The sequence below is a fragment of the Primulina tabacum genome, chromosome 1 (genome assembly GCF_025594145.1).
Source record: "Primulina tabacum isolate GXHZ01 chromosome 1, ASM2559414v2, whole genome shotgun sequence".
NCBI classification, from domain to species: Eukaryota; Viridiplantae; Streptophyta; class Magnoliopsida; order Lamiales; family Gesneriaceae; genus Primulina; species Primulina tabacum.
In genome coordinates, this window is record NC_134550.1 from 353757 (window position 1) to 381732 (window position 27976).

At 36.9% G+C, this 27976-nt stretch overlaps 2 protein-coding genes across 5 annotated transcripts; both read left to right on the forward strand.

Moving 5' to 3' along the window:
- The first annotated feature begins 16904 nt into the window (after window positions 1–16904).
- Window positions 16905–19389, forward strand: LOC142533125 (F-box/kelch-repeat protein At3g27150). Of its 3 annotated transcripts, none has more exons than XM_075640853.1 (2): window positions 16905–17401; window positions 17837–19389. In XM_075640853.1, exon 2 carries the CDS (start codon window positions 18045–18047, stop codon window positions 19191–19193), a length of 1149 nt encoding a protein of 382 aa, XP_075496968.1. In that variant the 5' UTR covers window positions 16905–17401; window positions 17837–18044; the 3' UTR covers window positions 19194–19389. The 3 variants fall into 3 exon arrangements, with proteins under 3 accessions (XP_075496968.1, XP_075497497.1, XP_075496252.1); XM_075641382.1 differs by having other exon boundaries at window positions 17919–19389; XM_075640137.1 differs by having other exon boundaries at window positions 17931–19389.
- Window positions 19390–19772: 383 nt separating this feature from the next.
- On the forward strand, window positions 19773–26340 carry LOC142535208 (ATPase family AAA domain-containing protein FIGL1). Of its 2 annotated transcripts, none has more exons than XM_075641816.1 (13): window positions 19773–20129; window positions 20616–20754; window positions 22487–22852; window positions 23383–23618; window positions 23796–23923; window positions 24014–24132; window positions 24205–24297; window positions 24662–24763; window positions 25154–25256; window positions 25447–25530; window positions 25598–25693; window positions 25802–25929; window positions 26024–26340. In XM_075641816.1, the coding sequence occupies exons 1-13, from the start codon at window positions 19822–19824 to the stop codon at window positions 26123–26125; spliced, it is 2004 nt and encodes a 667-aa protein (XP_075497931.1). In that variant the 5' UTR covers window positions 19773–19821; the 3' UTR covers window positions 26126–26340. The 2 variants fall into 2 exon arrangements, with proteins under 2 accessions (XP_075497931.1, XP_075498030.1); XM_075641915.1 differs by having other exon boundaries at window positions 25802–25876.
- Window positions 26341–27976: the final 1636 nt, after the last annotated feature.

Sequence of the window (27976 nt, forward strand, 5' to 3'; positions counted from 1 at the left end):
GGGGACATGAGATTATGGAATCGGAAATCCTTGAAAAAACATTTTTCATTTTTCACGCATAAAATGTAACTCTAAAACAACAATATAGAGTGCGTAGATTTGCGAGATGTTCTGAACTTATCGCATGTCTTCTTGTGGCGGAAAAGAACAACAAAATGAAAAATCATCAGTCCCGACCCACTGGATCAACAACATTTTCAGAAGTAAATGTTGTAAGTAAAAATGAATTTAAACTTGGAAACAAAAATCAAATTCAAAGACAAGGTTTTGGTCAATGTCGAAATCAAGATTGTGGTGGTGGACATGGACGTGGAAGTCGTTGTGGTCGTTGCCGTGGTTTTGAAAACAATCGAGATAGTTACCTCTATAACTAATCTCAAAATGGCGTCACGAACCACCCACTGAAAAGACATCATGAGAACATAAGTGTTAATGAAAATCGCTCAAAACGATTTGAAAGTTCTTGTTTTAGATGCGGCACTCCAGGACATTGGTCTCATATTTGTCGAGCCATCGAGCACCTTTGTAAGCTCTATAAAGAATCAATAAAGGGGAAAGAAAAAGATATCAACTTCACTTAACACAATGGTCGTTTGAGTGATTCAACTCATTTTGATACTGCATATTTTCTGAATGATTTCTCTGAAAATGATCAATATATTGGTGGAATTAAAATGTAAAATATTTTATTTTTTCATGTGTTCATATGCTAATGTTTTATTGTATAATTATGACATGTCTTATATTTTTCAATAAATTACATATGTATTGTCATTAATTTTTTTCATTGCATATTTTTTTGAGGTTCAAATATGGAAACTGCTATGAACAAAGTTAAACAAGGAACTAATCCCATGGAAGTTTGCATACCTGATAGTGGTACAACGCACACTATTCTCCGAGATAAAATATATTTCTTGGAACTAAAACAAAAAAAAAATAATGGTGAATAAAATATCAAGTCCTGTAGAATTGATTAAAGGTTGTGGTAAAGCACATTTTTTGTTACCTAATGGTATAAATTTTTTGATAAATGATGATTTGTATTCACCACAATCGAAAAGAAATTTGTTGCGTTTTAATGAGATATATTCACATGGTTATGATACTCAAACAATAAATGAAGGAAATGAAAAATATATGTGTCTTACCATATATAAATCAGAAAAAAAAATATGTAGTTAGAAAACTATCAATGCTCCCTACCGGATTGCATTATGCACATATAAGTTCAATTAAATCAAACATAGTAGTTGATAATTCTTCAATATTAATTAATTGTGATGATCGATTAGGACATCATGTTTCAACAATGATGCGAAGAATTATAGAAAATACACATGGTCATCCGCTGAAAAACTAAAAGATCTTTCAAAATAATAAGTTTTAATGCAAAACATGTTATCTTTGAAAACTTATTATAAGACCATCACCAGCTAAAATCCAAACTGAATCACCTATGTTTTTTGAACGTATACAGGATGATATTTGTGGGTCAATTCATCCACCATGTGGACTATTTAGATATTTTATGGTATTGGTCGATGTCTCCAGCAGATGGTCACATGTATGTTTATTATCAACTCGAATGTTGCGTTTGCAAGATTACTTGCTCAAGTAATAAAATTGTGGAATCAATTTTCTGATCATACAATCAAGAAAATTATACTTGATAATGATGGTGAATTTACTTCCGAGACTTTCAATGATTATTGTATGTCAATGAAAATCACTATTGAGCATCATGTAACTCATGTACATACACAAAATGGATTAGTTGAATCATTGATTAAATGTCTACAACTGATTGCTAGACCAATAATTATGAAAACAAAACTCTTTGTTTCTATACGGGGACATGCAATTTTACATGCTGCTGCATTAATTCGCATCAGACCAGGTGCATATCATAAATACTCCCATTGCAGCTTGCCTTTGGTAAAGAACCAGATATTTCTCCTCTGAGAATTTTTGATGTATGGTATACGTTCCTATTGCACCGCCTCAACGAACAAAAATGGGGCTTTACAGAAAGATCGGAATTTATGTTGGTTATGATAGCCCATCAATAATTCAATATCTTGAACCTCAGACAGGTGACATGTTTACATCACGTTTTGTTTTTGTCATTTTAATGAAGAAATCTTCCCAATGTTAGGGGGAAAAATGAAACATATCAAAAAGGAAATTACATGGTACACATCATCATTGTTACATCTAAACCCAAGAACTAAACAATATGAAAAAGATGTACAACAAATTGTGCATTTGCAAAGAATAGTAAATCAAATACCAGATTCTTTTGCAAACAAAAAAGAGGTAACTAAATCACATACACATGATGTAAATGCCCTTGCTCGAATTGAAATTTTAAAGAAACAAATTGAAAACACTCATGATGTTATAAAGCGCTTGAAGTATGGAAGGTCAATCGGTTCTAAGGATAAAAATCCTCGAAAAAGAAAAATTATAGAGAAACGCGATGATCATAAAATAGAGAATGATATTCCGACAGAAATACATGATGTTGAAAATGTTCCTATTAGAACCACAAACTAATGAGAATCGTGAAATCTCTATCAATTATATTAATACTGAAAAAATATGAAACCAAAAAGATATAATAGAAATTGATAAGATATTTTCTTACAATGTTGCATTTGACATCATAAATGACAATGAAGATCATGAACCAAAATCTTTTGGTGAATATAAAAATCAATCGGACTTGATAAAATGGAATTACGTCATCCATGTTGAATTGGATTCGCTAAATAAACGTAACATTTTTGGACATATAGTCCTTACACTTGAAGGTGTAAAACCTGTTGGGTACAAATGAATTTTTATTCGAAAAAGAAATGAGAAAAAATGAAATAGTAAGATATAAAGCTCGACTTGTTGCACAAGGTTTTTCTCAAAGGCCTGAAATTGATTATGAAGAAATGTATTCTCCTATTATGGATGCAATTACATTTTGGTATTTGATTAGTTTGGCGGTATCTGAAAATTTATAATTGCGTCTTATGGATGTTGTCACAGCTTATTTATACGGATCACTCGATAGTAATATATATATATATATATATGAAAATCCCTGAAGGATTTAAGATGCCCGAAGCACAAAATTCAAAACCTAAAAAATGTTATTCTGTGAAATTGCAAAGATCATTATATGAGTTAAAGAAATCCGGTCGAATGTGGAAAAAAGGATATGTTAACAATTCAATATGCCCTTGCGTTTTCATTATGAAAACAACATCTGGATGCGTAATTATTGTTGTATATGTTGATGATTTAAATATCATTGGAACGAATAATAAAAATTCAAATAATTGTGTCGTACTTGAAGAAGAATTTGAAATGAAAGATCTTGAAAAAACAATGTATTGTTTGTGTTTGTAAATTGAACAAAAAGTACGTGGAATATTTGTTCACCAGCCAAATTATATAGAAAAGGTCCTTAAACGTTTTCATATGAATAAATCAAATCTTTTAAGTACTCCATTGATTTTTAGATCATTAAACATAGAAAAAAATCCATTACGTCCATATGAAGATGATGAAGTTATTCTTGGTCCATAAGTACCATATCTAAGTGCTATTAGTGCTCTTATGTATCTTGCAAATTGTACAAGACCTGATATATCTCTTGCTGTAAATTTATTGGCAAAATTTAGCTTATATCCAACAAAGAGACACTGGAACAGAATTAAATATATATTATGTTCTCTACGAGGAACGACAAACTTGGGACTTTTGTATTCAAAATATATCAATCAAAGCATAATTGGTTATGCTGATATTATTGCACTACATCAAATCACGCCGAGATTATTGCACTACAAAGCAAGCCGTGTATGTGTGTAGCTAAAATCAATGACCTAATATATCCAAATCTCATGCAGATTATCATTCGACAAGAAGCTGTGACATTATATGAAGATAATGTTGCATGTGTTGTTCAAATGAAAGAAGGTTACATAAAAAACGACAGAACTAAACATATTCTCCCTAAGTTTTTCGCATTATCCAAGAGCTTGAGAAAAATAAAGATATTGATTTTCGTCACATTCAGTCAAGTGAAAACTCATCAGATCTCTTCACAAAGGCACTACCTACGATAATATTTAGAAAGCCTCCAAAGTTGTCTGGAGCCAATTTCAAATGTTGGCAGCGAAAAATGCTCTTCTATCTCACCACATTAAGTTTGTCTCGATTCATGAAGGAGAATCCCCCTATAATTGCTACAAATGATGTTGACACCCAACGAAGATCTGCACTTGATGCATGGAACCACAGTGACTTACTCTGCCGCAACTACATTCTGAACGGACTTGACGACATGCTTTACAATGTCTACTGTTCTGTCAAGACAGCCAAGGAGTTGTGGGACTCACTAGAGAAAAAATTCAAGACTGAAGATGCAATGATAAAGAAGTTTGTTGTTGGTAGATTTCTGGACTTCAAAATGGTGGACATCAAATTTGTAATAAGCCAGGTACAAGAAATTCAAATTATAATTCATGACTTACTGGCAGAAGGGATGGATATCAATGAAGCATTCCAGGTGGCGGTTATTATTGAGAAATTGTCACCCATGTGGAAAGATTTCAAGAACTACCTTAAACACAAGCGCAAGGAGTTGAAACTTGAAGATCTGATTGTGAGGCTTCGAATTGAGGAAGATAGTCGTACTTCTAAAGCCCAAACACACAAAAGGACAATGGAGGCCGAGGCCAAGACCAATCTGATAGAATATAGCACCAATCACAAGAGAAAGCTCCCTCTAAATGAGAAGAAGCGAGGGCAGGCCAAGAAGTTCAAAGGAACTTGCTATAACTGTGGCAAACCAAATCATATGGCCGAGGACTGTCTTCTTCCAAGGAAAGAAAACAAAAATCAGAAACCAAAGCAAGCCAACGTCATCGTAGAAAGACATGTACCCATAGATATATCGGAACTTGATCTATCCGCAGTTGGGTTTGAAACCAATTTGGTGGATAATCCAAGGGAATGGTGGGTAGATACTGGGTCCACTAGCCACATTTGTACTGACAAATAAATGTTCTCATCTACACTTCTGTAAGTGATAGAAAATTGTTTATGAGAAATTCTACAACGTTTGAGGTCATAGGTATTGGCAAAGTGGTATTGAAGATGACTTCTGGGAAAGAGATATCGCTGAGGAATGTGCTGCATGTTCCAGACATTCGAAAGAACTTAGTTTCTGAATCCTTGTTAAGTAAGGTTGGTTTCAAGGTTGTGTTTGAATCGGACAAATTTGTCTTGACTAAAAATGGTGTATTTGTAGGCAAAAGGTACCAATATAATTATCTTTTTAAAATGAATGTTACCCGCCACGAGGCGAAGAATAAAGTTAATGATTCTGTTTACTTGTTTGAAAGTTCTAATTTATGACATGAAATATTAGGACATGTTAACTTCAGCACCTTACAAAGAATTGCACATTTAAATGTGCTACTTGCATTTAAAAGAAATCCACGAGATAAGTGTGAGATATGTGTTGAAGCAAAGACGGCCAAAGCTCCATTCCATTCTGTGACAAGAAATACTAAACCACTTGAATTAATTCACACTGACATATGTGATTTAAAATTTGTGCAAACTCGAGGTGAGAAAAAGTATTTCATAACATTCATTGATGATTGCACAAGGTCTAGTTACGTCTGTCTATTGATGTAAGGACCGTGTATCGTATTATCGTAAATCCTATGTTGATTATCGATAATTCATGAAATTTTCATGTGATTATGTATATGATGTATATCATGACAATGAAAGTGAGAAAATAGGTGGTGAGGATGAAAGATTATATTAGAAATTGATTTGTATTTGGAACATGTGATGAACCGCAACAGAAAAGTGACACATGTTACGGTTTTTAGCATAATTAACAGAGTATTGGTCCAAATGACATGAGGCCAATTTCATTGGAAAGATAATACATAATACTAAAACTTTCATGTTTAGAGTTTTGTCCAAATCCATTTGGAAATATGGGCAAAATCATCCCGAAGTGTATCGTGTGCGTTGTAGTTCCTACAATGACACAGTTTGGGAGAATGAGCATAACTCTCGCATCCGATATCCAAATTGAGTGAGGTCAGTGGCAAATGAAATCCAAGACATAGATCTACAACTTTCCTGTTTACCATTTTTGCTAATTCGAAACCTAAAATAGCGTTTCGGACAGATCAAGACGCGCACCGCGCAGAACTGCGCGCGCGAGAAGAACATGTCGCGCATATGCGCGAGTTAGGTCGCGCATATCCGCGAATACCTCTGTAGCACACTGATTTAAGGAGTGATAAGGATGAATTTGTCCATATGTATCCTTTCATTTCCTCTGAAGCTTCGAAGGGAAACAAGAGGAATTGATTTCTATCGTCCGAAATCACCTCGAAACGTTGTTCTAACTTGAAACAAATTATATATTCGGAATCCTCGCGTCGAGAGCTTCCTTTTGAGGTAAATTTCTTCTAGTTTCAGCAGCTCTAAATATGAAAGTGCTAAAATAGCATGTATTTGAAGTCGAGATTCCTATATGTGATAGAATAACCGACAAGAAACTCGTATTCGAAGTCGGAATTGAATTATGTTATGATTTTGATTTGATATGAATTTTCAAAGTTTCAAAAGATATTTGGAACTTATATTATTGATTTTGAATCAGGTTATTGATTGAAATGAGTATGTTATTGATGTAGATAAATTATTATACTGATATCTTCAAGCTACATCAACTGGAACGAAGAATTGAGGTATGTTCCGACCGGGTAACACACGACAGGTATCTGTATTATATGATATATGTCGGATTGATTTGATTGATTGGAATGAGATTATGTGTCTATATGCCTTATTTGTTGATTGATGTGGCATACATGACATTGAGATTGAGATATCGATGTATAAAATAAATGTTTTGTTAACACACATCATTTTATGCATACATCGATACATGACATGCACGTTGAGCTATGATCCTTGGATACCCTGATATGATTTGATTGGATTCCGGGGTTTGTGAACACAATCGCTATGCCGGTATTATATGACCCGTAAAGCATAGACAATTGTGGCCCCATATGATTGGATATGAGATTTGGGACTTGATGGCGCTTTGTCGACGCTATCATACGAGTATCCCATATTGGCCGGTGTGCCAGCTCGAGCATTGATTTGATAGCGATTCGATTGATTCTGACATGTGCTCAGTGGATGGGCATTTGACCTGATACCTCCACGACATACATGCATTGCATACCATATATCATTGTTTAGATACTTGTGGTATATGATTGGTTGTTCCATACGGAGCTTTGCTCACCCCCAAGGGGGGCTGTTGTTGTCTTTGTGTGTGGACAATGGCAGGTACTCCAGGATATCAGGAGACCGGAGAGGGTACTTCTGGAGGGAGCCACAACTTGGGCTGAGGTTTTATGTTTATGTCTTGTTCCCAGTATATATGTATATGTATCTATATACCGGGGCATGTCCCAAGGATATGAGTTGTTTGTATGTGATTGGTTTTGATTACGTGTGGGCATGTTTTATGATTTGAGATTAAATACTATTTTCAGTATTTAAGTTATAGAAGAAATATTTTGGGCTCATTGTAAAGAAATTTTAAACTCGTTTTCCGCTGTAATTAGTTAACCCTAATCATATTGCATTGTAATAACGATTAGGAGCTAAGGGCCCCACACAGTATGGTATCAGAGCATAGCTGGGAATGCTCGATTGAGTTTTGTGTACACTTGAATAGGCACCAATGAATTGTGCGTATGTGTTTGATTTATTTGTATTACTTGCTCCTACTTGATTTGATTCGAGTAAGTATCTGATGAGATTGACGATATGAGATGATGAGATTATGAGATTGATATTGATTTGTGATATTCATCATTTGATTTGTAGATGGATCCCACAAATGAGACCACGAGTAGCAGTACTGAGAGGATAGTTGGACAATTTGAAGGGTTGTCCATGGATGTTGTGATGGCTCGATTCCAGGATCTGAAACCACCGAGGTTCTTTGGCACTGAGAGTGCTGAAAGAGCTGAGGCCTGGCTGAAGGATATCGAGCACTTGTTTAATATTGTTGAGTATTCCAAGGCTCGGAGACTGAAACTTTCTTTGTATCAGCTGAAAGACCGAGCGAAATCTTGGTGGGAAGCCGCTGAGATTGGACTGAAAGAGGCCGGGATTGAAGTCACTTGGGATGTCTTCAAGGCCCAGTTTTTGGAGCAGTACTCTCCTCCTTCTTATTATACTGCCCAGGAGAATGAATTTAATAGTCTGCAGCAGGGAACGATGACTGTTGCAGAATATGCTTCGAAATTTTCTACTCTGTTGAAGTATGCACCTCACGTAGCTGGGAATGCGAGGGCAAAATATAACAGGTTTGTAAATGGATTACATCCTGCTTTATATACTTATGTTGTTTCTGGATTGCCTACGAGCTACGCAGAGGCAGTTGAACGAGCTAAGGCAGCCGAAGCTGGATTAAGGCGAGGAGGTCCACAGTATACTCCTCCACCTTAAGTGTCAGTTCAGCAGCCTGCCCTGCGACCCAGAAGCAGGAAATATTATTATTTTTTTATTTTTTTTCTGAGCAAGTTGTGCATAATTGTGTATTGATATATGAGGATAATGTGGTATTTTTGAATTTGATTGTCCTCCCAATGCACGACTTTGATTGTATTGTTGGCATGGATATCTTAATGACGAATCGAGCTACTGTTGATTGTTGTCATGGGGTGGTTTGATTTCGACCGATTGATGGACCCAAGTGGAATTTTTATGGCAAGGGATCCCAAGCCAAAATTCCATTGGTATCTTCCTTGAAAATGTCCCGATTGTTGACTAGCGGAGATGAGGGTTATCTTACCTATGCTATTGATATTTCGAAGAAGGAGTATTCTTTATCTGAGATTCCTGTTGCGAAAGAATTCCCAGATGTATTTCCTGATGAGATTCCTGATTTTCCTCCTCATCGAGAAGTTAAGTTTAGTATTGATCTTATGCCAGGGACTGCTCCCATATCTAAAGCACCCTATCGCATGGCACCTCTGGAATTGAAAAAATTGAAAGAACAATTACAGGATCTTCTCGATAAGGGATATATTCGACCGAGTGTATCACCTTGAGGAGCTCCAGTTTTATTTGTTCGAAAGAAAGATGGTACTATGCGAATGTGTATCGATTATAGACAATTGAATCGGGCTACTGTGAAGAACAAGTACCCACTTCCTCGTATTGATGATTTATTTGATCAGCTTTAGGGTACTTCTGTATACTCGAAGATTGATCTTCGTTCTGGGTATCATCAAGTACGAGTTCGAGACGAAGATGTGCCCAAAACTGCTTTTCGTACGAGGTATGGCCACTATGAATTTCTGGTTATGCCTTTTAGTCTCACGAATGCTCCTGCTATTTTTATGGATCTAATGAATCATGTCTTCCGAGATTATCTAGACCGATTCGTTATTGTTTTTATTGATGATATTCTGGTGTATTCGAAATCGAAAAAGGAGCATGCTGAACATCTGAGACTGGTACTTCAAACTCTTCGTACTAGTCATTTATATGCCAAATTGTCCAAATGTGAATTCTGGATGGACAAAGTGGTATTTCTGGGCCACGTCATTTCGAGACATGGCATATCTGTTGATCCTGCGAAGGTTGAAGCCGTATTGAATTGGCCGAGACCTACGAATATTCCTGAGATCCGTAGCTTCATGGGTTTAGCGGGATATTATCGACGTTTTATCGAGGGATTTTCGAAAATAGCTAAACCTATTACTGAACTGACACAGAAGAATCAGCGATTCATTTGGTCAGATGAATGTGAAGCTAGTTTTCTTGAATTGAAGACGAGATTGACCACAGCACCTGTGCTTACTATTCCCTCAGGTACCAGAGGATTTGTGGTATGTACAGATGCGTCTGGTAAAGGTTTGGGCTGTGTTCTGATGCAACATGGCAAAGTGGTTGCTTATGCGTCTCATCAATTGAAATCTCATGAAACACGTTATCATGTTCATGATCTCGAATCGGCCGCCATTGTGTTTGCATTGAAGATATGGCGCCATTATTTGTACGGAGAAAAGTTTGTTATCTATTCGGACCATAAGAGTCTGAAATATCTCTTTTCTCAATCTGATTTGAATATGAGGCAACGCAGGTGGATGGATCTCTTGAAGGATTTTGATTGTGAAATTCAATATCACCCTGGATCGGTGAATGTTACTGCGGATGCCCTGAGCCGGAAAGTTCATGATTCTGTTTTAGCATCTGTTTGTGTCGCCAAGGTACATGAAGATATATGTACTTCTGGTTGGACTTTTCACTCGAATTGCAATTCTGTCACTGTCTCAGCATTGCAAATTGAGCCGAACTTGATATCGAAAATACGAAAGGCCCAACGAAGCGATGCTCAGATCCAAAAGTCGAAAGAACTTGTATCTGCTGGACATCAGTCTGGATTTCAAATTTCTTCTGATGGTTCTTTACAACTTAATGGTTGGCTGGTATTTCCTGATGATTCTGATTTGAAATCTGCTCTTCTTCGAGAAGCACATTGTAGTAAATACAGTATTCACCCTGGAGGTCGAAAGATGTATTTTACATTGAGACCTCAATTCTGGTGGAAACGTATGAAGAAGGACATTGCTGAGTTTATTTCGAAATGTCTTGTCTGCCAGCAAGTGAAAGCCGAAAGAATGAAACCTGGAGGTTTACTCCATAGTCTCGAAATCCCAAAGTGGAATTGGGAACATATTGCTATGGACTTCGTGACTCATTTACCTCGTTCGCCCAAGGGCTGTGATGCTATTTGGGTAATTATTGATCGGCTTTCGAAATCTGCACATTTTATTTCGTATGAGCGGACTTATCCTTATAAGAGAATTGCCCGTTTATACATTGAGAATGTGGTGAGACTGCACGGTGTGCCAGTCTCGATTGTATCTGATCGTGATCCCAGATTTGCTTCTAAATTCTGGGGTAGTTTTCAGGAAGCGATGGGTACGCGTTTGGCTATGAGTACTGCTTATCATCCTCAAACTGATGGCCAGACCGAGCGTACGATTCAAACGTTAGAGGATATGTTGCGTGCTGTTGTGATGGACTTCAGAATGGGATGGCAAGATGCCTTACCATTGGTCGAATTTTCTTATAATAATAGCTTTCAGACGAGTATCGGTATGGCACCGTTTGAAGCTCTATATGGGAGACGATGTAGATCACCGTTATTCTGGGATGAGATTGGTGAGAGACAATTGACTGGACCTGAAATGATACAGAAAATGAATTATAAGGTTCAGTTAATTCGGCAGCGGATGAAAGCTGCTCAGGATCGTCAAACGAGTTATGCGAATAAACGAAGACAACCCTTGGAATTCCAGAAAGGTGACAGAGTATTTTTGAAAATATCTCCCTTTAGAGGCACGGTTCGATTTGGCATGCGAGGGAAATTATCTCCTCGTTATGTTGGTCCATACGAGATTCTTGATCGAGTTGGTGATCTTGCATATCGATTGGCATTGCCACCAGCTCTATCTGCTATTCATGATGTGTTTCATGTTTCTATGCTGAGGAAATATGAACCAGATCCATCACATGTACTTGCACCTGATGAGGTTGAACTTGATCCTTCTCTTTCCTATGTCGAACAACCCGTTCGTATTATGGATCGGAAGGAGAAAGTATTGCGTAATAAATCGATTCCACTAGTTCGAGTGCAATGGACACGACATGGGGTAGAAGAGTCGACGTGGGAATTGGAGAGCAAGATGCGAGATTTATATCTGCATTTGTTTGGTTCTCTTCCATCTGTTCCATTGTATTCAATGTATAGTGATCCATTTACTGATTTTAGTTTTGATATATACTATAATTGGTGACGTACTATATGTTTGCCAATGTTATGTATATATGGACACTTGAGATTTCGAGGACGAAATCTTTTAAGTGGGGGAGAAATGTAAGGACCGTGTATCGTATTATCGTAAATCCTATGTTGATTATTGATAATTCATGAAATTGTCATGTGATTATGTATATGATGTATATCATGACAATGAAAGTGAGAAAATAGGTGGTGAGGATGAAAGATTATATTAGAAATTGATTTGTATTTGGAACATGTGATGAACCGCAACAGAAAAGTGACACATGTTACGGTTTTTAGCATATTAACAGAGTATTGGTCCAAATGACATGAGGCCAATTTCATTGGAAAGATAATACATAATACTAAAACTTTCATGTTTAGAGTTTTGTCCAAATCCATTTGGAAATATGGGCAAAATCATCCCGAAGTGTATCGTGTGCGTTGTAGTTCCTACAATGATACAGTTTGGGAGAATGAGCATAACTCTCGCATTCAATATCCAAATTGAGTGAGGTCAGTGGCAAATGAAATCCAAGACATAGATCTACAACTTTCCTGTTTACCATTTTTGCTAATTCGAAACCTAAAATATAGTTTCGGACAGATCAAGGCGCGCACCCGCGCAGAACTGCGCGCACGAGAAGAACATGTCGCGCATATGCGCGAGTTAGGTCGCGCATATCCGCGAATACCTCTGTAGCACACGATTTAAGGAGTGATAAGGATGAATTTGTCCATATGTATCCTTTCATTTCCTCTGAAGCTTCGAAGGGAAACAAGAGGAATTGATTTCTATCATCCGAAATCACCTCGAAACGTTGTCCTAACTTGAAACAAATTATATATTCGGAATCCTCGCGTCGAGAGCTTCCTTTTGAGGTAAATTTCTTCTAGTTTCAGCAGCTCTAAATATGAAAGTGCTAAAATAGCATGTATTTGAAGTCGAGATTCCTATATGTGATAGAATAACCGACAAGAAACTCGTATTCGAAGTCGGAATTGAATTATGTTATGATTTTGATTTGATATGAATTTTCAAAGTTTCAAAAGATATTTGGAACTTATATTATTGATTTTGAATCAGGTTATTGATTGAAATGAGTATGTTATTGATGTAGATAAATTATTATACTGATATCTTCAAGCTACATCAACTGGAACGAAGAATTGAGGTATGTTCCGACCGGGTAACACACGACAGGTATCTGTATTATATGATATATGTCGGATTGATTTGATTGATTGGAATGAGATTATGTGTCTATATGCCTTATTTGTTGATTGATGTGGCATACATGACATTGAGATTGAGATATCGATGTATAAAATAAATGTTTTGTTAACACACATCATTTTATGCATACATCGATACATGACATGCACGTTGAGCTATGATCCTTGGATACCCTGATATGATTTGATTGGATTCCGGGGTTTGTGAACACAATCGCTATGCCGGTATTATATGACCCGTAAAGCATAGACAATTGTGGCCCCATATGATTGGATATGAGATTTGGGACTTGATGGCGCTTTGCCGACGCTATCATACGAGTATCCCATATTGGCCGGTGTGCCAGCTCAAGCATTGATTTGATAGCGATTCGATTGATTCTGACATGTGCTCAGTGGATGGGCATTTGACCTGATACCTCCACGACATACATGCATTGCATACCATATATCATTGTTTAGATACTTGTGGTATATATGATTGGTTGTTCCATACGGAGCTTTGCTCACCCCCAAGGGGGGCTGTTGTTGTCTTTGTGTGTGGACAATGGCAGGTACTCCAGGATATCAAGAGACCGGAGAGGGTACTTCTGGAGGGAGCCACAACTTGGGCTGAGGTTTTATGTTTATGTCTTGTTCCCAGTATATATGTATATGTATCTATATACCGGGGCATGTCCCGAGGATATGAGTTGTTTGTATGTGATTGGTTTTGATTACGTGTGGGCATGTTTTATGATTTGAGATTAAATACTATTTTCAGTATTTAAGTTATAGAAGAAATATTTTGGGCTCATTGTAAAGAAATTTTAAACTCGTTTTCAGCTGTAATTAGTTAACCCTAATCGGATTGTATGATAATAACGATTAGGAGCTAAGGGCCCCACAATTGAAAAGTAAGTATGAAGCTATAGAAAGCTTTCAAAATTACAAGAATGAGGTTGAAAATCAACTGAGTACAAAAATCAAAATGTTTTGAAGTGATATAGGTGGAGAGAATGTTGATCCATTTGAAGAATTTTGCATTAACTCAGGCATAATTAATCAAACTACGACACCATACTCACCTCAATCCAATGGAGTTGCAGAATGTAAAAATCGTACTCTTAAGGAGATGATGAATGTGTTGTTGATAAATTCTGGCTTACCTCAAAACCTGTGGGGGAGAAGCAATAATATCTGCAAACCACATTCTTAATAAAATGCCACATAAAGGGAAAGATAAAACTCCATATGAATTATGGAAGGGTTGCAAACCATCCTACAAATATCTAAAAGTGTGGGGTGTTTGGCTAAAGTAGAAATACTTAAGCCAAAACAAGTTAAAATTGGACCCAAAACAGTTAACTATTTCTTTATTGGATATGCATATAATAGTAATGTATATAGGTTTTTGATGCACAAGTCAACAATTCCTGATATAAATGAAGGAACAATTATGGAACCAAGGAATGCAATATTCTTTGAAACCAACTTTCCTTGTGAGGAAAGATATGAAGGTTCTAACAAACGATCTTATGAATCTACTGTTGATTCCATAGAAATAAATGAAGAACCAATATGTGGCAAGAGAATAAGAGTTGAAAAGTCCTTTGGTCCTCATTTTCTGACTTATATGTTAGATGATGAACCGAGAATTATTCAAGAAGCTCTTTCCAATCCAAAAGCTCCTTTCTGGAAAGAAGCAATAAATGATGAAATAGACTCCATCATACATAATCATACTTGGGAGTTGACTGATGTCCATCCGGGTTGTAAACCTTTAAGATGCAAGTGGATCCTTAAAAGGAAATATAAAGAAGATGGATCTATAGATAAATACAAAGCCCGATTGTGGCTAAAAGATTCAAACAAAAGGAAGGATGTGACTTCTTTGACACATACTCTCCTGTTACTAGAATTACATATATTCATGTTCTCATAGCTATCGCTGCATTGCATAACCTTGAGATTCACCCAATGGATGTAAAGACAGCCTTCTTGAATGGAGAACTGAAAGAGGAAATATACATGGAACAACCCGATGAGTTTGTCGTACCTGGACATGAAAAGTAGGTGTGTAAACTTGTCAAGTCACTGTACAGACTTAAACAAGCACCTAAACATTGACGTGAAAAATTTGACACTACAATGAAGTCAAATGGTTTCAAAATCAACGAATGTGATAAATGCGTTTATATTAAAGGTAATGCAAATGCTTATAATCGTCTGTTTTTATGTAGACAACATGTTGATTATGGGAAGTAATCATGAGTTGATTATAAATACCAAGAAAATGTTGAAAAAATATTTTGAAATGAAAGACTTGGGGTTATGTGATATTATATTAGAGATTAAAATTACTAGAATACTTGATGGAATTATTTTATCACAAACTAACTATATTGAAAAGGTACTTGAAAGATTCAGTACCTTAAACAGTCGTCCTGCTAGAACACCTATAGATTTAGGTGTTCATTTTGCAAAGAATGGTAGTATAATGTTCTTGACCAACTGTACTCGTCTAGATCTTGCATATTCAGTAAACAAGTTAAGTAGATTCACAAGTAATCCAAATAAGGATAATCTGAAAGTGTTAACAAGAGTGCTTGGAAATTAAAATATACATTGAACTATGGTTTGATCTATACAAAATATCCTGCAGTTTTAGAATGATATTGTGATGCTAATTGGATATCTGACACAAAAGACTCCAAGTCCACTAGTGGATATGTATTCACAATAGGTGGAGGAGCGGTGTCATGAAAATCTTCTAAGCAAACATGTATAGCTCGATCCACTATGGAATCCGAGTTCATGGCCTTAAACAAAGCTGGGGAAGAAGCCAAATGGCTCGGAAACTTCCTAGAAGATATTCCTTGCTGGAATAAGCCAGTGCCTTCCATTAACATTCATTGTGATAGTCAATCGACAATAGGAAGAGCACAGAACAATATGTACAATGGTAAGTCTCAACACATTCGACGGAGACATAATACCATAAGACAATAGATCTCGAGCGGGGTTATTTCTGTTGAATATGTGATATCAAAGGAAAACCTAGCGGATCCATTTAATAAAGGAATAAATAGATATCAAATGTACAAACTGTTAAGAGGAATGAGCTTAAAACCCACAAAATAAAATATTTAGAGTAGTAACACAACCTTGTGAATTGGAGATCCCATGAATTGGAGATCCCATGATTGGGTTTTAAGAGGAATGAGCTTAAAACCTAGCAGCCGCACAGCTTCTCGTGCGCTAGTTTCTGAAAGCACCAATCAGTGTGTGCATCTTTTGGCTAGAGATGCATCTGCTCTAGGTTGCCTTTTGCACCAAACATTGTATCCCTTGACTACTCGCAGAGAGGTGTGACTCTTCTACGCATTCGGTCCGTAAAGACGTGTCTCTTCTACGCACCCGATGATCGTTTATAAATAATTCCTCTCAGCATATTTCAAAATCTTCTTGCAATTTACGCTACTCTTCTTGACATATTGCTGCACTTATTTTTGTTTCTTGTTTGAAAGCTACTGTATATCTTTGTTCGCTGCTTTCGAGAGTATGTAGTGCTGCAATCTCTTGACTTGGAGTCGTTGTATCTTGGAGATGATTGCCTGAAACGTATAGTACCATAAGGGCAATTTCGTCTCGTGGAGAAATGAATATCCTTGTCTCGATTACTATTTTGTACGTGTTCATAAACGAGAGAAAGACATACAACATATATATATATATATACACATATATATATATACACTGCCCACTGTCCATTTGAAAATTCCATGATTAATGCTTGAAAAGAATATTCAATCATACAGCAGCAAACACCAGCAAGTCAGCTGCTGTACAGCCCGCTTTTCCCTCCCCAATCTTTTTCCCTCACAGAAAAGGCCTTTTTGAACACAAGGAAATATAATATAGAGAAAAACCCCACCTGCTTTCCGAAATCGACGATGAAATTGTTGGTTTTGCCGTTTTTTAATAATTTTCCCAAGTTTTTTAATCGTCTCAGGAAATGGAAGGGTCCCATTCTCTCAAGAATCCAGTCCCGGTTCTTGGATTACTTGAGCCTCTCCTCGCCTCAAAGCCCCTGCACCCCCCCCCCCCCCCCCCCCCCTCTCCCCTCTTTTCTTTTTGCAATATATATATATATATATATAGAGCTCGTTGTAGGGTTTAGCAAAGTCATTGTGTGCTACGGTTTCTTGAGGGTTGAATGTGTGTGTTCTTGGTTTTTTTATGCCTCGGCTTTTGAGTGCGCTGGTACGTTTATTTCAAAGTGTTTCTGTTTGTACTGCTAACTCTTGTATGTTATTAATTAGTGGCGCATAAATGTAGATGTCGTTTGTTTCAGGAATATGCTTCCAAGTATGTTCAGATTTTGGTATTTTGTTTGAATGGTTTGAATATTATTGCGTGGCTTTTTTCATGGGTTTTAGGTTTCGGAGTATCTAATGATGGTTTCGTGATTCAAGCGTGTTTGGTTAATAAAGCTCGTTTTGTAACGTGACCCACTCATGGCATCTTATTGATTCCATAAATCAGTTGATATGAAATTTGCGTGAAAACTTCGATATTGAGAACAAATGATTTCCACCATCCATTTAGCAAAATTTATTTTTTTATTTTAACTGAAAAAACGAACGATCGTAACGAAAAAAAGTTCCATCTTCCATATTTTTTTCTTCTGCTTCACAGGATCATGTGTGTTGAAAATTTGGACATGGTTTGGTGGTGTTGTATTTAATAATAATTTCTAATATTCTACAAATGTCTGAAGGAAACAATATAGCTAAAGAAGAAGAGAGATTTAGAAGAAATTGCTGATTCTCTGCTCCAACTTCATGGGTCAGATTTGAATCTTAGTAAAATTGATTGGATTGATACTTCTTACACCAAAAGTAACATGATGCCCGAAGATGAGGAGTGGTCAGATCAGAGAGGATTTAATCCATCTGGGGATGATAATATGGTCGATTTGTCCAATGGACCTCAGGATGCAGATTATTCACGCATGTCTCTTAGCTACGAGTTAGAGAATCTTATTTTCGCCAGGTTCCCAAGATCAGAATATTGGAAATTATGCTTTGTGAATAAAAGGTGCTTGAATCTTTTAAGAAGCGGTGAGCTTTACAAGATCAGGAACGAGATTCGGTTCAAAGAGCCTTCTGTTTTCATGTTCACTAGTGGGGAGAGTAGTTGGTGGGCATTTGATCGTGAATTCAAGTCCCGTAGGCGGCTCCCGGTTCTGCCATCCGACCCTTGTTTTGCTTCTGGAGATAAGGAATCGCTCTGTGCTGGAACTCATCTGCTTGTTTCTGGCAGAGAGATAGATGGCCTAGTTATTTGGAGGTACGAATTTGCTAAGAACATTTGGTACAAGGGTCCATCAATGATATGCCCACGATGCTTGTTCGCTTCTGCTACATGCGGTAGCCATGCTTATGTTGCTGGTGGGATGGGAACAGCATTGAGAAGCGAAGTCTATGACACGGCTGAGAAATATAATCCCGACAGTGGTTCGTGGGAACCTCTCCCTAAAATGAAGAAGAAGAGGAAGTTTTGCTCCGGTTGCTACATGGACAATAGGTTTTACGTGATTGGAGGGAGAAACGACGATGGGGAACTAACATGTGGTGAATTCTTTGACGAAACTAGAAACAGATGGGAGCTTTTACCAGAAATGTTGAAAGATTTTCCTACACAGTCATCACATTCACCACCACTTCTTGCTGTTGTAAAGAATGAGCTCTACTCACTGGAAGCTTCTTCCAACCAGGTGAAGTTGTACTTGAAGCATACAAACACATGGAAACAGTTGGGGACGGTTCCAGTGAGAGCTGATTACAACAGAGGGTGGGGAATCGCGTTCAAGTCTTTGGGCAATGAGCTACTTGTAATAGGATCGTCATCTGTTTCTCCTGCTGGTAATCACATGGCTATTTATACTTGTATCCCGGATTCTGATTCGGATGAGTTGCGGTGGAGACCTCTGGACTGTGGAAGCAATGGGCTTAGCCACTTCATCTTAAACTGTTCTGTTATGGTAGCCTGAAGAGGGGGATACAAAGTGTGTATTGACAGTATGTTCTGGGAATCTTAACACTAAGTATGTATGTATCCTACTACTTTTTCTTCTGATGTATATTGTAATTTGTACTACTTTTTCTTCTGATGTATATTGTAATTTGTACTTTATTGTTTTTTGGGCAGTTTATGGTTCAATGGAATTTGTGACAAAAGATTATTCATTCCTTGTTACCATGTAATATTAAGTTTCTGTCTGCAATAATTTAAATCAACTGAATAAAAACTAGTTCCTGACAATTTTGAAACCAAAATAGGAATGGCAGATTTGGTATAACCATTTGTTTCTTGAAAGAAAGATAGAATAGGTGACAAAAATAGTTATCAAATTTTTATTCCGACTTTGCTCTTATATAATATCAATATTGTATTTTTGTTTTTATTTTTGTAATTTCAACTAACATACGATTCAAATAGCAATTTATTCTGTTGATAATTATAAAAAAAATTGTAGATGTATATAGGTGAAAAATAAAAATAAAATTGGGCCTTATCTTAATAATAATACTGGGCCGAGCCCATTTGAGCTGAAAGATTGCCTGAGTATACCCAAGTGCTGTCTTTGCAACTCTATCTGCGTGAAACGGTGGTTGAAAATGGCGGGAAAGGAGCTTCCTGCTGAAATCGCGAAACCGAAGGTGAAACCCGATGGCGATTCGACGACTTGCTGGAGAAAAGAAGTAGATGAAAACCTCAAGCGGCTCCAATCGCTGCTATTCGGCGCCGATGCGGCTTTCGAGAAGGGTGATTTCTGGTCCGCGCAAGTGCTAGCTCTCGGGCTTATCGGATTCCTTGATTCTCGTACACATTCCCCTGTAGACGAGGCCTTTATTCGCCCCATTCTCCGTGAAGCCGCTTCTAAACTTGGGTTGGCTCGGCGATCCCTCATCCCTGATTCTGATAGGTACAAAATATGCTTGCCAAATTAACGTAATTTTTAGGAATTATAAGCTTGTTTAAAGAATTTTGAAGTCCTATTGTTATTGTGGATTTAAATTTGATTAGTGGGTGTGTGTTCCTGGATATCTATTGAGCTGTAAATGGATTTCCATTTATTTGAATTTTGATCGTTCAATTTTTTTGCAGTTTCGTTAATCGGTTTTTGTGGTTTTGCATTTTACAATGCTAATTTGGGTAATAAACGACTATAAAATGTTTCGATCTGAAGGAAAACACGAAGTGAATGCTTGGAAAGATTTAGTAGTATGTACTTTTCCACTTGCTAATAGCACTTCGTTGTCCTCTCTGGCAATATTACTTTGCACTGCGATGTTTATTCATTATCTACAGGCATTAATACATTCTTTCTTAGTCGTGCCTATCTGGCTTCGATTTATAATCTTTGTTCCATACTGATAAATGATGTTGATATGCATCTTGCATATATCAGTCAAGCATTTGTACAGGCTGGAAAAAGTCCAGACCACATATTCAGAAAGAGTTGTGATATTGACATAGAGAAAGTCAAGCAGTCCAAGTATTTCCATGCTCTTTTACAGCAGTCATGTCAAAGTCCTACAGAAGGATTGGTATGTTTTACTAATCATATATACCTTCCTTCTGTACCTATCTTATTATTGTCAGCGTTCCCCTAGAGCAGAACTAAAACTTAGCAGAATAAAATTTTCAATTCATTTGTTTCGACTCATACAAATTATCCATACGTAGAAATATATACTAGTAGAAATATAACTCGAGAGGTCTATCGTGGATGGTTCAGAGGGCTTGTCTTAATGTGGCCACAACGATAGACTTTGATGCTACACAAGATCCGCCAAAATAAAGTTCACCACCCAAAACAATCTACCACAAACCTATGGCATTAGATAAACATTTGAGGAATAAGACATAATATTTGGCATCAACTCAAAAACAAGGTCAAACCGATATATAGCATTTGTAAGTACTGCTTAAAGAATTTAGAATGAGGGACATTCTGTGAATTCATGCTATAGGGATCTATTGAGTGTGTGAATGTTCGTATATTTGTCTAATGAAATGCATCAATGACGCACCATGAAATATGAATATTGGTTCATAGTTATTTAGGGTGCAAGGCGTACTAAAACGTTAGGGTACCCAGGAGCCTGAGGTGCAAGGCGAAAAGTATGCTTTATTGAATTAAAGTGCATTCGGCATAGCTTTTAAAATTCAATATATATAAAATGATTATACTATAAATCTATAATATTACATAATTAAATATTTTTCATAAAGATAATAAACGTTATATAAAAATTCATTAATAGATAATTTAGCATAAATCATAACAAAAAAAAACTTAATCATCTAAAATTCATTAGTAAGTCAATTCATAATATATTGAGAAAAAATTTCAAATATCTAAATCATCAAATTCTTCTTCATCTTCCTCAACTATATCATCATCTTTCAAACCGCGGTGAGTCACAAGTGCAGAAGAAATTAAAGTAAAAGTTTGAATAGAAGATTACAACATTATCTAAATCATCAAATTCTTCTTCATCTTCCTCGACTATATAATCATCATCATCATCATAGGAGGGAGATGACAGTAAAAGTTTGCACAAAGGACTTTTGAACTTTTTGATAAAATTTTTTGCATAAATGAGCGACAATAGGGTTTTGTATCATTAAATAGCCATGATATTTACTAATTGAGCTTCAAAATTGATTGAGTTTGAGCTAATTTTTATTTAACTACAAGATATCAGCCCACTTTTTTAAAGCGCGCGCTTCTGCGCATATCGGATGCCTCTTTAAGCGCCCTTGTTTCAAGTGCTACACCCGGGTAATAACCCATGCGCAACGGGTGTGCCTGGCTTGCTTGTCGCCTAAGCGCAGCCAGGGGCACGTTTTTAATTACCATGTACTGGTCTTTAGCATGCTAGTAATACACTTATTATTAGACGGCTTATCAACCGTGAATATATTTATAGATAATAATCTCCAAGGAAAGCGTTTTATAATTGTCAACCCATTCTGCAACAACGTTTCACATGGGCTACAATAATCTTACGGTGTTTATCTATCAAAAGAATGAACATACAAATATACTTGCCAAAACAAAATGATCAATTACTGAATAAAAAATGTTTTACAAAATAGCATTATAAATCACCCAATCATAAGTTTGCTTGATGAGCATCTAGTCTAACAATTATTTCCCAACTTGAACTCCAACTTGTGTTGAGCCATTTTCTTTTAATTCGCTTTTGCTTGAGCAAATGTTTTGTGGTGTTGCTATTATCTATAACCCATGAAGTTTACCATCTTTTCCAGCGAAATCCATTTGACAACCAAGAAAATTTAAAGACCACGAAGACTTTTGTGCAGAGAAAACTGACATCCTTGTATGGGAATGGCTACAGAGAAAATCATGGAAATTTAATTAAAGGTGACAGGTCTGAGGATTGTGTTATCATCCGAAAAAGTTATCAAAGTCAGAGCTCCCCCAAAAATTATTTGGCGCCTAACTTTGCTAAAGAGGAAGAGGACGAAAGAGCTCGTGGATTTAATTTTGGAACTAAAAGGTTACACAAGGAACCCATCAGTCCTAGAACTGAAAATTTAAAATCTCCATCATGCAGTGAAGAAGCTGAGGCTGATGGCTCTAGCAATGGGTTTGTTACTGCTAGAGCAAAACTTGTAAGTATTTTGTTTCCGAAAAAAATCTCGCAATCTTTACTTCGGAGTTTGCTCTTTTGTAATTACTGTGAATTTGACACCTTAAATAATATGCTGTCTTTGCTTTACTAATACAGGCTCTACATTTTGAGAAGGTGATTACAATTCATGTTATTCCAAATTTCTTGTTGATTTTCGCAGCCATTATACACTGGATTTACCTGCAAGACCAGTGCCAAGAATGTTGGGAAAAGAACTGTGTTATAGCATCAGAATTTTCTGGAAACCTTTTGTATTGACTTGGAGAAACATAGGACTTAAAGGATGAAATATGATCTTTACAAGGAAAAGCAGAAAGAAATTTCTTCAATGACTTCACATCAACTTGCATCAACATCATTTTGTTTTTATAATGGAGACATTTATTTCTTGTAATGCTCAATGTTTTCAGTCAAATTAGAAGCATCACAAATTAATCTTAAATTATTTAAACTAGGAAAGCCTTGTTATTTATTATAAATCAATGTGATGGATCTGCATCATGCCCCCAGGAAATGGATGCTAAGCAAAAGCGAGGCTTAAATGATTCGCCAAGTGCTCCTGTATCACCGCAAATTGATGCTGGAAGTTACAAGAGTAATGGAATCAGATGTTATGGTATTTCTCGTCGTGGAATCAGGAGTAATTTTATTCCTCCTGTCAAATCCAATGGCAATAGTATAGGCAACGTGACTTCTCGTGCTGCTGTGAGGGGTGAAGATGCAATAGACGACTCAACAAAAAGATGGTATAACTCATCTGACTCAATAACCTCATTTGCCTTTCTAGATGTCAAAGCTCGCTATATCTATTTATTTGGGAATACTTAGCGTGCTTGCCCTTCCCCTTTCCAGCAGTGGTGAAAACAGGAAGAATAACGTTCTGTACTCCACGAGCAATGTTTTATACTTCCATGTTTTTGTAGTTTGGAATTACTCTGTGGCTCTGATGGCGAGCTTCCTGAAAAGTTGAGAAATTTAGAACCACGGCTTATCGAGCACGTGAGCAATGAAGTAATGGACAGGGATCCCAATGTTCGCTGGAGTGATATTGGTATGCAAATACAGGCTTCTGACTTCTTCAAATGTCGAGTGTATTCTTTTGCTGATCTGGATCTTTTTCCTTGATTTTCTCATACTGTAGCTGGATTGGATCATGCGAAAAAATGTGTCACCGAGATGGTTATATGGCCTTTGCTGCGCCCTGACATTTTTAAGGGCTGCCGTTCTCCAGGCCGCGGTCTTCTTCTATTTGGACCTCCTGTAAGTAATTGTAATCAATTTAAGAGATAAATCAACAGACTCGCTCTTTATCTCTGTTTGTTCTTGCTGAAGGGAACTGGTAAAACTATGATAGGAAAAGCCATAGCTGGAGAGGCTAGAGCAACGTTTTTTTACATATCAGCCAGTTCGTTGACTAGCAAATGGGTATGTATCTCTGCCAAAAAACCTAAATTATGATCTGATGCAAGAAAATTTATCGTCCATGAAAGTCTGGATATTTATTTTTGGTCTTAATCAAAGCCATAAGCATCAACTGTTCCTATATTGTAAAAGAATCTCCTAATATTCATTCCAGTGAACTGATATACAGCTATTACCACACTTTCCAATATACAACCAGATCAATCAAGACTAAGGGCAAGATAGGAATCCTTTTCCATTTATTCTACTTGCTGCAGAGACACATAGCTGAGACCAATATGAAAATCTAGTTGTTATTGCTTTTGTGCACATGTTCCTGTGTGAAGTTGACGAAGTCAATTGACCAATTTTCCATCATCAATTGCAGATAGGCGAGGGAGAAAAGCTTGTAAGGGCACTTTTTGGTGTTGCTAGCTGTCGTCAGCCTGCTGTAATATTTGTGGATGAAATAGACTCTCTTCTATCTCAGGTGAAATGTTGATTATTTTATCAACATAATCTTCTTTTTATCAATTGCAAACCATGTCCCAAGATTCTGAATCACTTTGCTCTGGTCATTGTTTGCTTTCTCAAGTTCTTCTTCTGCAGAATGAAAATGTTAGTTATTCGAAGTAAATCGCGGTGGCGATTTACTTCGAGTGTAGTCTTATTAAATGTTATCTAGGTGTTCCTAGGCCAGTAGGAGACATCAAATGTATGAATCATTGAAAATTAATTAATAACTGTCTTCATCTACCATAAAAGGAGACTTCTTATCATTATTATGTTGTAGTGCTTGTCTTCTGCTTATTCTTTTGCAATCATGCCATTGTCACATGCAAATTAAGAAATAATTATAGCATCCATGTGTTTGTTGCAGCGCAAGTCAGAAGGCGAACATGAATCCAGTAGGCGTCTGAAGACACAATTCTTGATTGAAATGGAAGGCTTTGACAGCGGGAACGAGCAAATACTTTTAATAGGTGATCCGGAACAAATTATCTGCAAGGCTATTGGAATATGTTTAAGGCAGAAGCAATCTTAGTTGCTGAATCATAATATCACCGAAATTCTTCAGATCCCTCTCATAAAATCAATGATTCCCCGATTCTGCACTAATGTAAAACTTCTGCTTGTTGCTTGACAATTTTTTGTTTTCAAAAACCAAAATAGGTGCAACTAATAGACCTCAAGAACTTGATGAAGCTGCAAGGAGGCGCCTCATGAAAAGACTCTATATTCCACTTCCCACCACAGGTCCGAATTAGAACCATCCACAGAATGTTCTCCTAGCTACATCTTATAATATTTGTCTGATACGCAGAAGCAAGGGCTTGGATCATAAAAAACCTGTTGGAGAATGATAAATTGTTTAATCTGTCGAAGGAGGAAATTGATACTATCTGTAAATTAACGGAAGGTATCTTCTTTACAGAATTGATTGCTAAACAATTAGCACCCCTAGACCGTACAAAAGCTGTTGTTTCTTGCCTTAATCCCTTCATAAGCTTTATTTTTTTTTTATTAGGGTACTCGGGATCAGACATGAAGAATTTGGTGAAAGATGCCTCCATGGGTCCTCTTAGAGAGGCTCTCAAACAGGGTATTGAAATTACGAATCTTAAAAAAGAGGATATGAGACCAGTAAATCTCCTGGTATTCCTCAATGTGATAGAATTCGGATTTGTCATTCTAAGTGGTTAATCTACTTTATCAAACACTTGGTTAATGCAAATTTTAACTTGTCCAGGACTTCGAGAAAGCATTACAAGAAGTGAGGCCTTCGGTCTCATTGAATGAACTCGATACGTATGAGAAGTGGAACGAGCAATTTGGTAGCTTATCCTTGTAAAAGCCTCATGGACAGGAAGGCTAAAAAATTCAGTGAGACTTGTAAGCTCAGAAATAGCATGCTTAATTTCTTCGTCATTTAACCAGTTTTATGTTATCTGTAGCTTAGAGAAGAATGAAAAGTTTTATTTTTACTGTGTAACTTTAGCTGGGCTGAGTTTAAATTTTCACAGTAGAGTAGCAAACTAAATCGGTGTTGCTTCCTCTCAAACATCTTGAACTCTCTGTCACTTAATGAAAGAGTTGACACTTTCTCTTGAAGCTAAAGACAGAAATGACTTCTTTTTTTTGTTATTGTATGATTTAAATATGATGATTATTTTAAACTTTGATATCACAATAACGGAGTAATAGCTTCCCTCGTTATATATGTTTATATAATCTTTTATTGAATATTGTTGTTAGTGTAAATAAAATCAATAATGTTTTATTGCTTTTTCTTGCTTACATTACGAAACACTACTCCGTTTGAAGACATAAACCTGACCATTTGTGGAGCCTAATTAACACTCAGTGTAGGGATTAAAGAAAAGATTCAAAAAAAAATAATCAAAATAATTTGAATTCCTTTTCGTTCGTATGTCCAAATAAGGCAAAAATTTGTGTGAGACGGTGTCACGGGTCGTATTTTGCGAGACGAATCTCTTATTTGGGTCATCCATGAAAAAGTATTACTTTTTATGATAAGAATATTATTTTTTATTGTGAATATCGGTAGGGTTGATCCGTCTCACAAATAAATATTCGTGAGATCATCTCACAAGAGTATTACTATCCGAATAAACAACAATAATTGGCACACCTCACAAATAATGCGATGCACTTCAATTTTTGGGAAAAACGATCTTATATGGTACGTAGACTGTAATATTTTAATAAAAAAATAATACGTTTTCAGATATTATTGCCCGTTGCTAAATAATCTACTGCATACATGCATCCCGTGTAACAAAAGATGGACTTAGTTTGGCCAGTCGCACGGCACCACATGCTTCCATTGATTATTTAATTGACAAGATAATCACAGCATTAATTTTCACGACTCCACTCGATCTATTTCCTCAGGGGCCCATGCAGGGACACCAGACACACAGCCCAAACGCAGCTCGATGCCAACTAGCTAATTAAAATTCAAACCAGAACCATCAAATTGCTCGGGACTTTAAAGTTCTTCGTCCATGTATACTGTACGTTATTGTCTTCTGCAGACAAAAACGTTAATTCCTCCGGTCATGCACGAAGACCGGCGTGAAAATGCTCGCTGGTTTGTTTCTGAACCGTTCAAGTATTGAAGCGACAACATGTTTTATTTGAACGAATGCCATTTCCCTGCCGGGGGCCTGCCTGAAGACCGGATATTTGTAAGGACTGATATTCTTCAGCGCCCCAACTCTCAACTTCTTCCATTTCAGAAATCCAACTTTCCGGCGTAAAGTCGAGCCTATCCTCCCCCCACAGATTCTCTGTCCTCCCCACACCGTAAGGGAAATAGGTCACTCTATCTCCAGTAAGGATTTGAGTGCCATCCAGCAACAGATCATTAGCGATTGCATGCTTGGAGAGTCCCACGCAACTGGCGGGAGAAGCCCCAGTTTTTTCAGGGATTCGTATTTCGATGATTCTTCATCTTGGTTAACAAATTCTACCTCCCTAACCAGCTCATTTTCTGCGTCAGGATGGCCTGAGAGTAAGTTCTCTATCCGACACCATTTTTGACAAAAGATCGTTCCCTGATGAATTCACCGTCTTATGATCATGAATCACATTTGCAATAAGTGAATGTATTCTAAGTACCAACGGCTTCTTTAAGTATTTTCTCCGAGTCCCAGGGGCGGAGCCAAAGGCTCCTGTC

Excerpts from the sequence above, each read along its gene's own strand:
- LOC142533125 (XM_075640137.1), top strand. The coding sequence starts at position 17,378 with ATGCCTCGGCTTTTGAGTGCGCTG. Across the intron at positions 17,402-17,930 it reads CTCGGCTTTTGAGTGCGCTG|CTAAAGAAGAAGAGAGATTT; the intron begins GTACGTTTATTT and ends GAAACAATATAG.
- LOC142535208 (XM_075641816.1), top strand. The coding sequence starts at position 19,822 with ATGGCGGGAAAGGAGCTTCCTGCTGAAATCGCGAAACCGAAGGTGAAA. Across the intron at positions 20,755-22,486 it reads AAAGTCCTACAGAAGGATTG|CGAAATCCATTTGACAACCA; the intron begins GTATGTTTTACT and ends CATCTTTTCCAG. Across the intron at positions 25,531-25,597 it reads TATTCCACTTCCCACCACAG|AAGCAAGGGCTTGGATCATA; the intron begins GTCCGAATTAGA and ends TCTGATACGCAG.